This window comes from Vespa mandarinia, chromosome 9, assembly GCF_050613455.1.
Source record: "Vespa mandarinia isolate Hongniang chromosome 9, ASM5061345v1, whole genome shotgun sequence".
Lineage (NCBI taxonomy): Eukaryota > Metazoa > Arthropoda > Insecta > Hymenoptera > Vespidae > Vespa > Vespa mandarinia.
Genome location: NC_140818.1, coordinates 622,501 through 636,408, shown reverse-complemented (window position 1 = coordinate 636,408; position 13,908 = coordinate 622,501). Strand labels below are relative to the sequence as shown.

Here is a 13,908-nt window from a genome sequence, read left to right as displayed (position 1 = left end):
ATGATTTAATAATCGTGTAGTTAAAAAAAAAAAAAAAAAGAAAATATTTTTACTTCGACGAGAGATAAATGTTTTTTCTTTTTTAATTTTTATTCTTCTTCTTTTTCATCATTACAATTTGTCCTGTTTTTCTTTTCTCTTTTTCTTTCTCGACTGAATATATCTATAAAGAGCAATGACATTCGATGCCACAGATATGCATATTATATACCAAATATATATATATGTATATGTATATATATATATATATATACATATATATGTATATACACATACACACACGTATATGTGTACATAGGTATGTAAGTAAGTACATACATATATGGAGGACATGAACTATGGCGACGCTCTTTATCCGTACCGGTATCACTGCGCACGCGCTTTTAAAACAACGTGTTATAATACGTTGCAGCCTTGCAAACGATGTTTTATCTCTCTTCCATAGACGGTTACGTCTAATAATTCCCGTTTTGCTGCTAACTACCATTGAACGTAACTGAATATCCACGATCGTTTCTCGTACCTCTAAGTATAATTACTATAACGGCTCGTAGTTCTTCCTTTAATAATACGTGACGTCGACTCCACTTTCAAATATATAATATATTTCGTAAATTTTGACGTTTGATCTTTTTTAATAAATAAATTAGTTAAAAAAAAAAGAAAAAAAAAAAAATATTTGTTCCTTACTAAAAGAAATAAAGAAAAGAATGAAAAAAAGAAAAAAAAAACAAGATAAAAAAAATATGGAAGAACGATCGTAAAAGGAACGTATTAACTTTGTACGTATGTTAACGCCTATTAAAAACTGATAGACAGTAGAGGCCTACGAGCTTCTTAATTAGTACGCTTATATCGATTTTATTTTTTTCTCGAAAAATCCTTGACATTATTTTTTTCTACGTTCAATCCCGACGCTTCTTTTTCTTCTTCTTCTTCTTCTTCTTCTTTTTCTTCTTTTAACTTTTATTTTATGACTGTCGATGTTCCCTCCTTTTAATCTTCTTTTTCTCTCTCACTCTCTCTCTCTCGCTCTCTCTCTCTCTATCTATCTATCTTTTTTCTCTCTTTCTTTTTCGTCCGTCCATGGAATAATTTAGATTTAATTATTAAAATGAGAAGAGAAAGACACCGGAAGGTACACAAAAGGAATTACGAGCTCTTCACGAACTCGCATCCAATCAACGATTTATATAAGGATCTTCGATGACCAAAAGAGAGAGAGAGGAGGATGCTTTTTATGAGTTCGTTTCGTTATTTTTAGAAAAGGAAAGAATTAAACAAAAATGGAATCCTCAGGTCTTCGATCTTGGAGTAAAAGCGAACTGATTGATGAAAAGCTATTTTGACAAGAGTTCGTACGATTAAGAGTTACAATTAATCGAAATAAAACGTTTGAACTTCTCTCTTCCTCTCTCTCTCTCTCTCTCTTCCTCTCCCTCTTTCTCTCTCTTTCTCTCTTCCTCTTTTTCTCTCCCTCTCCCTCCCTCTCTCTCTCTCTCTCTCTTCTCTTATATCTTCTTCTTCAAAACGTGTTTACGTTTTGCTCGACCTTGCTTGCAACCGCATAAATGCGACGGAGTAAACAGTTCTCGCGGTTGTTTCTTTATTTATTCTTTGTATCTTTTTTTTTTTACGAAATTACGCAAAAATTTTTCAACTATTTGATAGCATCTTCGGATAACGACAAAAATGACGAACAAATGAAGACTAAGCAAACGACTAAACCACGATCGATAAAAACAATTCAATCTATGTAAGAACGGCTATCGTCGCTTCTCGTTTGCAAGTTAAACCATGCGGATCGCATTATCGGTTTTAACGCTATTCCATCGTCTATAATCATTATATCTTGACTTCGTTCAATACAAATTTTGTCATTTTTTTTTAATTGCATTCCTTTAGAAAAAATATCTATCGTATTTCATTGTCTAGAGAAATTAATACGAACTGCTTAAAAGGATGTCATTTTTGTAATCTTTGAAGTTATCATACTCATTTAATTTATATCTCATTATTGCAAAGTGCAAATAAATTTTTTTTTCGAAAATAATATGCGATTTTGAAGAAGTACTTATCGTATTTCATTATCCGAGAATAATAAAATGATTAATTTGGATATGTAAAAGGACAACATTTTTGTATTTTTTTTTTTTTTTTTTTTTTTTAATATCATACTAATCGAATTTAATTTAATAAAATGCGATTTACAAAAAGTATTTATTGTATTTTATTATCTAGAGAAATTAATTCGAATGTTCAAAAGGATACCATTTTTGTAATCTTCGAGGTAACATACTTATCGAATTTGCATTTCATTATTACAAAGTTCGGATAAACTTTTAAATAAAATGTAATTTAAAAATAAAATATAATTTACGAATTGTATCTATCGTATTTCATAATCAAAAAAATTAATTCAAATATTTAAAAGAATGTCAGTTTTGTAATCTTTGAGGTATACTCATCGAATTTACGTTTTATTATTACAAAGTTCCGGTAAACTCTTTCGAAAATAGGATGTAATGCAAACTTTTTCCAATAGAATTCCTGTTAGAAAATGTTGTAATTTATTGCTAATTTATTCTTTCATCGATAATTTTCTCGTCATTATTTTCGCCAATCCCTTTTATCGAAATTCCTTGGTCGAAAGACTCGTGCGAAATATTTAACGATAGTTAAGGTATGCCACCGTGTAAATACTTACATATATACACACTTTTTCACAGTAGCCGATCGTTGTTATATCGTAAAAGGCTCGTTATTTAACGAACTATACGGAAAATGTTTGCGATGTCGACGAGGTAATTGCCAATGTTAGTTGAAGTCTAGATGAAAGAAATAGAAAGACTTTGGTATTTTTAATTAAAGTCAAGACTGTTTTGTCGAAACAAACACCATGGTTTTTGTCTTTCCTCCTGGTTGCAATATGATAAGTAAGTAGATATCTAAGCTCAGAGTAACGAGCAAAGATTAACTTTGACTTATGACAATCGTTGATTTTCTACGAAGCGAGCGAAATGAAAAGGAAAAAATAAAAAAAGAAAAAATAGAAAATAAAAAAAGGAAAACGAAAGAAAAAACAAGAAAAAATGTTTACTTCGCGTATTTGAGTTAAGCACAAAAAAAAAGAAAACTTTTAATTTGCTGATAATACATTATAAGAATGGAATAGATCTCGTTGGAAAAAAAAAATAAAAAAAAAAAAAACAAAAAGGAAGAAAGAAAAAGAAAAAAAATGAACGAACTATAAACGACGTTTCTGCGTTAATGAATATCAGATATCGCATCAGAAAGTGTCCGGTATCTTTATTGGAAACAACGAGTTCAATTTTTTTTTTTTTTTATTAGTTTCAAATGATTTTTATAAATTCCATGGTGCGAGCCATGATCAAGATAAAGGTATATACATACGTATATATATAAGAGGAACGAATCTTCGGGTTGAAAAGATGTACATACATACATTAATACGTATATATATATATATACACATACGGTGAGAGAGAGAGACCTTTAACGTCTTCACTCGAAGAAGTTAGGTATAGAGATATAGCCTTTAGGATCATGTACGAGGTAGAGAAGGGTAGGTAGATCGACGAGACTCAAACGATCGGGACTCCAACGTAAATCGATCCCTGACTCGATCCTTCTCTCTCTCTCCTTCTTTCTGTCTGTCTCTCTCTCTCTCTCTCTCTCTTTCCCTTTCTCCTTCTTCTACATAAGATTCAGCCCGAAGAAAACGGAGAGAGTAAGAGAAAGGGTAAGAGAAAGAGAGGAAAGAGAGATAAGAATACCGCGCGTAAGTATAGAGAGCGTAATAATCAGAAGTAAATTGCGAATACGTGAGGCTACCGTGTTGGTGGAAGGGCCTCAGGCCCTTTCGTGGATATAGGTACGTGTGTCTGTCTGTCTGTCTGTCTGTCAGTCTGTCCGTTCGTCAGGCTACACAGAGAAAAGTACAGAGATAGAGCGAGAGAGCAACGAAGAGATTTATATATACATATACATACATACATACATACGTACATATATAGATACATACATATATACATAGAGAGAAAAAGAAAAGGAACGAGAATGCCTAACTTACCGGTAATCTAATTTGAATCCCGAGGCCTCGGCTTGGTAATGGAACACGTATCGAATAATATTACGAGCGATTCGATTCGATATCATTTGTAATTCAGAACCGAGAGACCGCAACCTGAGAAAAGGAAAAAGAGAGAGAAAGAGAGAGAGAGAGAGAGAGAGAGAGAGAGAGAGAAAAGAGGCTAAAATAAAGAAAGGAAAAGAAAAATTAGAATGGACATGGATTCGGGCGATCACACGCGCCTTGTGAAATGGATGGTATTAAAAACGCGTATTTTTTCGTGCCCCCGTTGCGAGTAAAATATAGAGGGCCAAGGATTCGTCGATGAAAAAAAAAGATAGAAAGAAAAAAAAAGGAAAATCGAATCGTAGTGAAATTCATCGAACAGTGTTCATGTTCGTTCCTCGATTTAAGTAAATACCTATGTATGTGTGTATGTAAATATTTATGTAGATAGACGTGGTCGTATACATACGTATTCATATACTTACTTACATATGGGTATGTAAAAGTGGCTCGGTAATATCAGGATTACTGAAAAATCATCGGAGTTTCGCTGGCTGGCAAATGAGTTAGATAGGAAGTCTCGTGCGTCGTTCGAGGCAGGTGTTTCACTCTGGGCGGTTCACATAAGCGGCTAAGCTTATGGCATCGATGTAGCAGTAGTAGTAGTAGTAATAGTAATAGTAGTAGTGGTAGTCGTAGTAATATTATCTGTTACCACCGTAGGATTCTCATCGTATAAAAGAGAATAGCCAAGTGATTTATGACTTTTATAAGCAAATGTTGTACATACACAGAACGATTTGGTTAATGTCGTCGTTAATGTCTCTCCGAAGTTTCACCGTTATTATTATATTAGATATTAAGTTTTTTTTTTCTTCAAAGAGAATGGATCCACTGTAAATGGCTCGATGTAATTTTCCAACTACATCAAGTTGTTTTAATTCTCCACCATAGAAGATCTTATCGATGTTTAGATTTTATCGACGTTTAGATCTAACCGCAGATATATATATATATATATATATATATATATATATATATATATGTTATCTCGTTGTATAATAATATTCAATGCACATAATATTACATTAAGAAAAATTGTATAAATGATTAATTGATAGACAAGATATGTATATAAATTTGGACATGTCGAAAGCTTCCATTTCTTCAAGTCTTCGTCTTCGTCTTTTTTCCTTTTATTTATTTTTTCTTTTCCTCTTCTTTTTCTTCATCCTCTTCTTCTTCTTTTTAGTTTTCTTCTTCCTCTTTTTCTATTTTCTTCTCTCTTACCATAAGAATAAGGTACAATTAAAGACACAGTTCATAGCGATATTTCGTGCATAAATATCAGGGCTATTAAGTTGTATCGACCGTGACAGGTAAGCCCGCTAATAACAATGTACGTTCGCTCATAAAACATTGCGAAGGCCTTATTTCAAGTACAACGTTCTTTCCGACACACAGAGAGCGTAAAACATATATGCGTTCTGCTGCCGCCATTCGCGCGCGTCGTGGATCTCTCATTTTCTCTCTCTGTCTGTCTCTCTCTCTCTCTCTCTCTCTCTCTCTCTCTCTCTGATAGTTAGTACTGTGTATTCCAGGCGATACTATTGAATTCAATCATTTTTATACACTTTCCCGTGACTCTCTCACGTGCGGTCGTATAGAGCTTTACCTGCGGGTTCAACGCGTCGACGTTGATGATCCTTTAAGAACATTGATGTAGGTACGAGCATCAATTAGAGCTGTTGCATAACGTGAGAATATCCACCTCTCCTCCTCCTTCTCCTCCTTTTTCTCTTTCGTCTTTCTTCTTTCTTCTTTCTTCTTTTTCTTCTCTCTTTTTTCTCGTTAATATTAATTATTATCATATTATTGTACGAACGAATATGCTTTCACATCAATGATTAGTAACAATGATTAAAAGAACCCTTTATAACTCGTTCAATATACCTACGTATTATCTCTATTATATTCCTACCTTTTCTATATTCATATCTTCTTTTTTCTTCTTTTACTTCCCTTCTCTATAGAAATTATAGTAATATAATAAAAGATATATATATAATATTTTTATATATTTCTATCTCTTTTATATTGATTTGTTTCATTTTCTTTCTTTCTCGTTTCCCGTTCCCCCGGTTTCTCGTTTCCATTCCTCAATTTTCCTTTCTCGAATAATACCCAGAGAAAAAGAGAAAGAGAGAAAAAGAGAGAAAGAGAGATAGAGAGAGAGAGAGAGAGAGAAAACATTGGTGGAGAACGTAAAAGGGCAAGAAATTATCCTTTGTCAACATTATTCGCGTATATACCTACCCCACCTAAGTACCAACCTATACCTATGTATGTATATCCTCAAAAAGGTCCGGTTCGCGGAGCGTTTTTCTGTATCACGCTATATGCAAATGAAACATATGCTCTCTCGCGCCGGACCCACGTAATAAATTACTCTCTTGTATAGGTAAGGCCTAAAATTATACGCGTACTGGACCGGCACGCACGCGTGAGCGCTCACGAGCGCGCGAGTGCAACTGATTACGCGCTTCTATGTATGCGTGTGTCAATATACGACTCCTGCTACGTCTCTCTCTCTCTCTCTCTCTCTCTCTCTCTCTCTCTCTTTCTCCGCATCCCTCATGCGCATCTCTCTTTCCATTTTGTTCTCAACATAATACACTACTTTTTTTCTTAGCGACTCTCGAAAACAGTGCTTTCGTCAAGGAAGGAAGGAAGAAAGGAAGGAAGAAGAAAAAGAAGAAAAAATTGTTCAAAGGAAGATTTCGCCACTTCTTGGCGAACAAAAAAAAAAAAATACAAAATAAAATTGAAAAGAGAGAAGAAAAAAAGAAAGAAATGGAATAAAAAACGTGCTGCGCGTGGAAACGACAATTTCGCAGTCTTCTTCCATTTAAATGACCCCTCCAATCCCTCCGGACTCTTTCATCCTATCCCGTCGTAACCACCACCACTTTTCTTCTTTCTTGTGAATATCAATGAGCACACACGAGATGACTTCTTCAGCACGTGCAGAAAGAACTTCCGAGAGAATTAAATGCGACGAAAAAAAATCCATAAAAAAGGATACAAAAATTTATGAAAAATAAAAATATTTCTAGCTTTTTTCTCTTAAGATCATACGAGCAAGATGAAATTTCTTTGAGTTTCTTTGTACGATGTGTTCTTTCTTTTTCTCTTTTTCTCTTTCTCTCTTTCTCTCTCTCTCTCTTTCTTTCTTACGTAATTCAACAATGATCGTAGATATACGAATAGATCACAATGTTTTCCGCGACTTTCACCGAAGACTCAAATTAATTTTACATTAATAATCTCAACGCTTAATATATAATACGATGATTATATATAATTTGTGTGGAAGAGAGTGTACGTCAAATATTAATTTATCTATTTTGTCTTGTTTAGAAAAAAAAGTCGTAAATATAAATCTCTCGATTATACTACTAAATAATCTATTTACGAAGAATATATATATATATATAACAGTAATAAATAAAAGTTAAGTATTTCTAATGGTACTATAGTAGTATTAATTAAACTTCATTAATAGCTATTTTCGCAATATCTGTCAACTTATATTTTTTTTCTTTGTTCTCAATTATATACATTCATTTATCTATCCCGTTGTTTACAAAAAAAAAAATTTTTAAATATAAATTTTTAATTATTCACTGATTTCTAATTTTTTTACTATAAGGATATATGTATAATAAATAATATATGTAAAATATATATTATGTGGACATATGTATAATAAATAAAACTTAAGTATGTAGAAAAATAGTAATAATACCATTGTCGTACATACTTAAGTTTTACCATACCTAATTTCATGGTACCATTACCTAACACAATAGACAACTGTAATAGAATAAAGATAATAATAAAATAAATTTCTATAAAAAATACCTATCAACTTATACTTTAACCAGGATTATATATTATTTTATTTATATCATTTTTAAATCAATTTTAAACCGTAAAAATTCCTAAGTTTCTTCTCAGATCCACTTTCCCTTTCTCTCTCTCTCTCTGTCTCTCTCTCTCTCTCTCTCTCTCTGTATGCCTCTCTCTCTCTCTCTCCCTCTCTCTCTCTCCCTCTCTCTCTCTCCCTCTCTCTCTCTCCCTCTCTCTCTCTCCCTCTCTCTTTTTCGCTATCTTTTGCCCAATTCTCATAACTTTTCTCTTCGTTTTTGCTTTTCTTCTTAGGTCTGCTTATACTTTTGTGTGCTTTGTGCACAAGCGACAAGAGAGGAAAAAAAGAGAGAAAAAAAAGAGAGAAGAAGAAGAAAAAAAAGGAAAAGAAAAAAGGCAGAATAATAAAAAAGAAAGAAAGGAAAATACGGCGGGAAGAAGAAACTCTGTAAAAGAAAAATGGTCATTGTAATACAATTTGCCCAACCTATTGTAAACAATACCGAGATCTCAGTAAACCGAGTACGGCTTACGTGAAGGCGGAGGTCCTTTGGCCTTTTCATGGTCATGGACGACTACTACACCAACAAACACAGTTAGATTTTCTCTCTTTACCGCATTCACAGATACACAAAATACAAACAGGGAAAGACAGAGAGAAAGAGACCAAAATTTTATCTTCTCTCTTTTACTATATATCTTACTCGACGAAGCGGTTAAAACCACAAACAGTCACTATACATTCATGAATATTTAATATTACATTACATCAACTTAAAACGATTTTCTTAAGAAAAATGCAATGAATCTTAAACCATTAAAATAATTATAAATTCAATTTTCAATAACAATAACACTCCGGATTATCACGGAAAACTGGATTTTATGAGATTCCTCACGAAAGACTATGACCGAAGATATTCATAAATGGAACTTGGAAAAGAGAGAGGGAGAAAGAGAGAGAGAGAGAGAAAGGAGAGAGAGAGAGAGAGAGAGAAAGAGAGATAGCAAGGGATCTCTTTGAAGAGGCCATTCTCCCTCTTTCACATTTTTATTACTCCAGGTAATTGAATCACAGAAACTCGAAAAACCTTTTTTTCCTTAAGGATAAACAAGACGATAGAACATAAGAAACTAGCTAACCTTCCTGTTAAAACGGAAAATGTTTACTTATTGCATCGGGCAAATCCAAGCTCATCCTCGTCCTTGGTTCTTCTGCTTTTCTGGAAGAATAAACAAAATCTGCTTTTCTCTCTCTCTCTCTCTCTCTCTCTCTCTCTCTCTCTCTCTTTTATTCACAGTCTTTTTCCGATAAGAAGATTTTTTAAACGTCATTTCTTAAACTATTGCACTATTGAATGATATCTATGTACCACATACCTATGTACCACATACATATATTACGAAATTGATTTGAAATTCTTAAAGAGTAATCATGTTGGATAACAACGAATTCTTTAAAAAAAAAGAAAAAAAAAAGAAAGAAAGAAAAGAAAAAAATGGTTCGATTAGATTCGTTCCATTATACTTACGTGTCTTTAATCTAAACCCAGATCAATAATCCCATATCAATAGTTGATAGAGAATAAACTGTCACCAAACATCAATTTACTACACAACACCGTCTTTATATATATCGCGTACGTGTCCATTAATATCCGTATGTAAACGTAATCATGTACCCGTCCCTCGTGTGCCATCGATCTCCCCCTGACAATCTTCCCCCTTCTCCTCTTCTAACTTGAACTCCTACGAGATTAATACCTATTTTCGTGTTCGTCGTCATTCTTGTATATATTTATATATATATATATATATATATATATATATATATATATGTACGTATGTATGTACGTTACGTCGAAATTGTGAGATCGTAATAACATCGATGTTAGATATATAGTATAACAATGTTTATCCTGGAACACAAAATTGTCTAAATCCTGGGATTTGAAATCCCAAAGAGAGAAAGAGAGAAAGAGATAGAGAGAGAGAGAGAGAGAGAGAGAGATTCGTTTGTAATTGAAATGAATTCCTATCTAAATATACTTAGAATAAATATAAGAAAAATATCGGCGTCATTTAATTGCAATCAGGTGGATATGTATCTATTACCAAGACGTTCATTACTTGGCAAATATTAGTATTTATAGCTCGTAGAAGAAACGTACCTCTTAAATATGTTACAGAGGCAGTTTATAAAACAGGATATTCGAATATAACCAATGAAAATGATCATTAAATGAATCTAAAAGCTGGAAATAGAATCGATGAGGTTATCTCGTCATTGATCTAAATTTTATAAATATAATCCTATATATATTTATTTCTATGCATATATTTCCTAAATTTATTTTTGTCTAAGATCTAATAATTTACTATATATATACATATCTTAGTAATACAATTTTTTTCTTTTTTCATGATACACGTCGGATTAATCACCTCTATTAAAAAACAAAATAAAAAAAAAAGAATTCTTTAGCTTTTACTAAATGTTAGATTATAAAAATAAAAAAAAAGTAGAAAGAAATGTTTTTATTTCCTTACGTCAAATAGATTGTCAAGTTTTTATCAACTTTTCCTTTACATGAATATAAGTAAAATAGGTACATATGTTTTTTCTTTTTTTTTTCTTTTTTTTTTAAATCTGCACACCTGTTTTAGAAACAGCTTATATAAAGATATGCTTTGTATGTATTCATCCATGTATATACATACGTATTTACGTATGAACGTATCAGCATATGTATGTGTAAGCGAACGAACACGATATATTCAAGTTGTCAGCGATTTTTACGCGAATGATATACAGTAGCGCAGGCGCGTGCAAGTCATAAACCTAAATTCGTCGTTCCATCGACTTTCGAACCATAATCGCCTCCTCGATTCGAAGTAATCGCGATCAGTAACTCGCTCTTATTCTCTGTTCTTTTTTTCCTTTTCGTTTATTTATTTTTTTCCTCTCCTCTCGAGCCGCTTTTATTATTCTCTTCCTTTTTTTCTCTTTTAAACACCCGTAATTCTCGACGACAAGATTAAATACACGTTTTCTCACCTTGTTTCGATTCCTATGACACGATCTCGCAATCGACAACTTCGAGATAAGCATTATACTCGTACGAAACTATTTCGTATACATGATAAGACTATATAGTTTATATATATATATATATACATATATATATATATAAAACATTTTTTTTTCTTTTTTCTTTGTCAGAACATAAATTCAACGATTTAGAAACGACACTAGGTAGGTATTAGTTAAGATCGTATATCTTAATACTCATAGAAGAATAATTGTTATTATTGAGTATTCGATTCGTAATAAAAAAATTTAATCGGTTCATAATCGATCTCGAAAAAGTCATTGTTGTTTATTTTCTTTCCTGCCTTCTTTTTTTTGTTTTCTTGTCTTTTTCTTTCTCCTCGAAATGAACCTTCGATACACAAACACATATGTACACATATACCCGACAGACACAAGATATCTAATACCCAATTCGTTTAGTTTCCCTTTTTTTAAATGTTCGCCGCGTAAACGGTCGGCAGATGTTAGTTTTACTCGGGGAAGAAGAAGAAGAAAAAAAAGAAAAGGAAAGAGAAAAAAAAGGAAAATAACGTGGAAGAAGGAGATAGCGATCGAGATCGATTCATCGTAATTAGGTCGCTGCCAGGATCGTCACGGTCCAAAAGGCGGAAAAATTCTTTTATTGCGACGTAGCAGGAAAGCGATCGTAAAACAGAAAGCTTATGATAAACTCGCTTAGCTTTGTAGATATCTATAGGAAATGAAATATCATCCAATTATTAATGTTTTCAATGCGTCTCAAAGCGTACGAGAAGAGCGTCTTTCTCAACGTATCTGATAATAAGAAAATGAAAATAAATACAAAAAAAAAATAAGAAAAGAAAAAAAAGAAAAAACAAATAAAAATGGAGTCGTCAAGAGAAAACACGGAATCATCTCGAATGTGTCGACGAAATAAAAGAAGATGATGATGCTGAGCGAAAACGAGATCGCAATAAAGTCGAATAAGGGAATCGTTGACAGGGAATGAATGCGTTTGGATCGATTATATCTCTCTATATATATATACATACATACTTACATATATACATATATACATACATATATACATACATACGTACACATATATATACATACATACATACATACGTATACATATACATGCATACATACATACATACGTATATATATACGTATATATAAATATCTGCAGACATTTATTTGTTGCTAATTAAATTTCTCATTTCGACATCAAACGCAGATTAGATCGTAGTGTGAAATACATAAATGAACGATCCTTTCGGTGATAGATTTGTGAGAAAAGTTAGCTAAGAAAGTGTCTACAATCTTGATCTAGCTATCTAGCTATCTACCCCATTGCTGTTAAAGACAATAAAATGCAAAACATTGCAAAAAAGTTTTGTTGTTAGTCAAACTGGGACCGCACGCGCTGCACACCTACGGCATATAAGTGCCTATAGAGTCAGAACATCAATCAAAATTAAGGCCCGTATTCATAGATCGATGCTCGAGATCTTTCTACACGAATATGCCCCACGCTTCCTTCGAGCGTTCTTAACTCGTTGATTATGATATATATATATATATATATATATATATATATATATATATATACATATATCGGATATATATATACATATATCGGATATGGATATATATATACATATATCCATCTCTCTCTCTCTCTCTCTCTCTTTTTCTCTCTTTCTTGTACGTACCATACGTAGAAACTGCATACAAATTCATCTATTCATAGTTCTACTTTCTTAATTTGCCATGTCCTCTAATTAATGTAATGAACGATAACGATAATGTAATGAACTACATACATGAGTCTTAAGTGTGATTATCGAAGTATACGTATTTTCTATGGAAATAATCGGCGATTAAAGATTTAAAATATATATGTGTGTATATATATATATATATATACATATATGTATAATTTTTTCACGAGTACAGATATGATGTAACATTAAACATTGTTCCGATTGCGTCACGGATAATTGCGTGACGAATAAATTACGGTTACTAAATGTATGAAGAAGAGCTGCTCGTCTCTGCGATCGAGATACTAATGTAATGCGTTATGATATATCTATCTTCACACTTATCGAAGCAAAACGTATCGATGAGATAGAAGAAGAAGAAGAAGAACCAGATAAAAAAGAGAAAAAAAAGATATAATAATAATAAAAATTGTTTTCTCTTCATCGAGAAAGACAGAACACACGAGGAAACGTATAATAGATGTAATAACACATTTAAGCTATCTGTGATTTGACTCTGTACCTCCCTCCCTCCTTTCCCCCGCCCTCTCTCGCCCCACTCCTATACGAGAGATAGAGAGAGAAAGAGAGATTACATAAAGCAAGATATACGCACATCGTTTCCCTTAGCTCAAGCTAATTAACCACTCTTGATGCAATTACAGTGAGTGAACATCTTTAAAAGAAAAAAAAAGAAAGAAAAGAAAAATTTTGCCGAGTGCAGAAATGTTGGCAAAGAGCGATCTAGACTCAATTAGAAAAGTATTCTCTTCGATGGAAGAAAAAAAAAGAAAAAGAAAAAAGAAAAAGACGATATGAATGAACAAATGAATGAATGAACGAACGAATAAATAAAGATGGAAAAGTCGACGAAAGTGAGACAACAATAAAAATAACAGAGATAAATATTATAAGAGATGAAGAAGGAGAAGAAAAGAAAGAAAAGAATAGAAAAAGAAAGAAAATAAACATCTCTCACCTTGACTGTGCTCACCAGCGTCGAAGGTCTTGCTCGTCATCTGGAACAGTGCGTCCAAAGGACTACCCTGTCCAGT

At 32.6% G+C, this 13,908-nt stretch overlaps 1 protein-coding gene across 2 annotated transcripts in view; it reads right to left on the bottom strand.

The window, feature by feature from the left end:
- LOC118446432 (uncharacterized) overlaps positions 1 to 13,908 on the bottom strand; it is a 64,648-nt gene that overhangs the window by 48,237 nt on the left and 2,503 nt on the right. For both annotated transcript variants that reach the window (XM_035877085.2, XM_085659362.1), the window contains exon 2: positions 13,833 to 13,908. This exon is cut by the window's right edge and continues 1,679 nt beyond it. In XM_035877085.2, coding sequence (XP_035732978.1) covers positions 13,833 to 13,908 — 76 coding nt within the window. The remainder of the gene's footprint in view (positions 1 to 13,832) is intronic.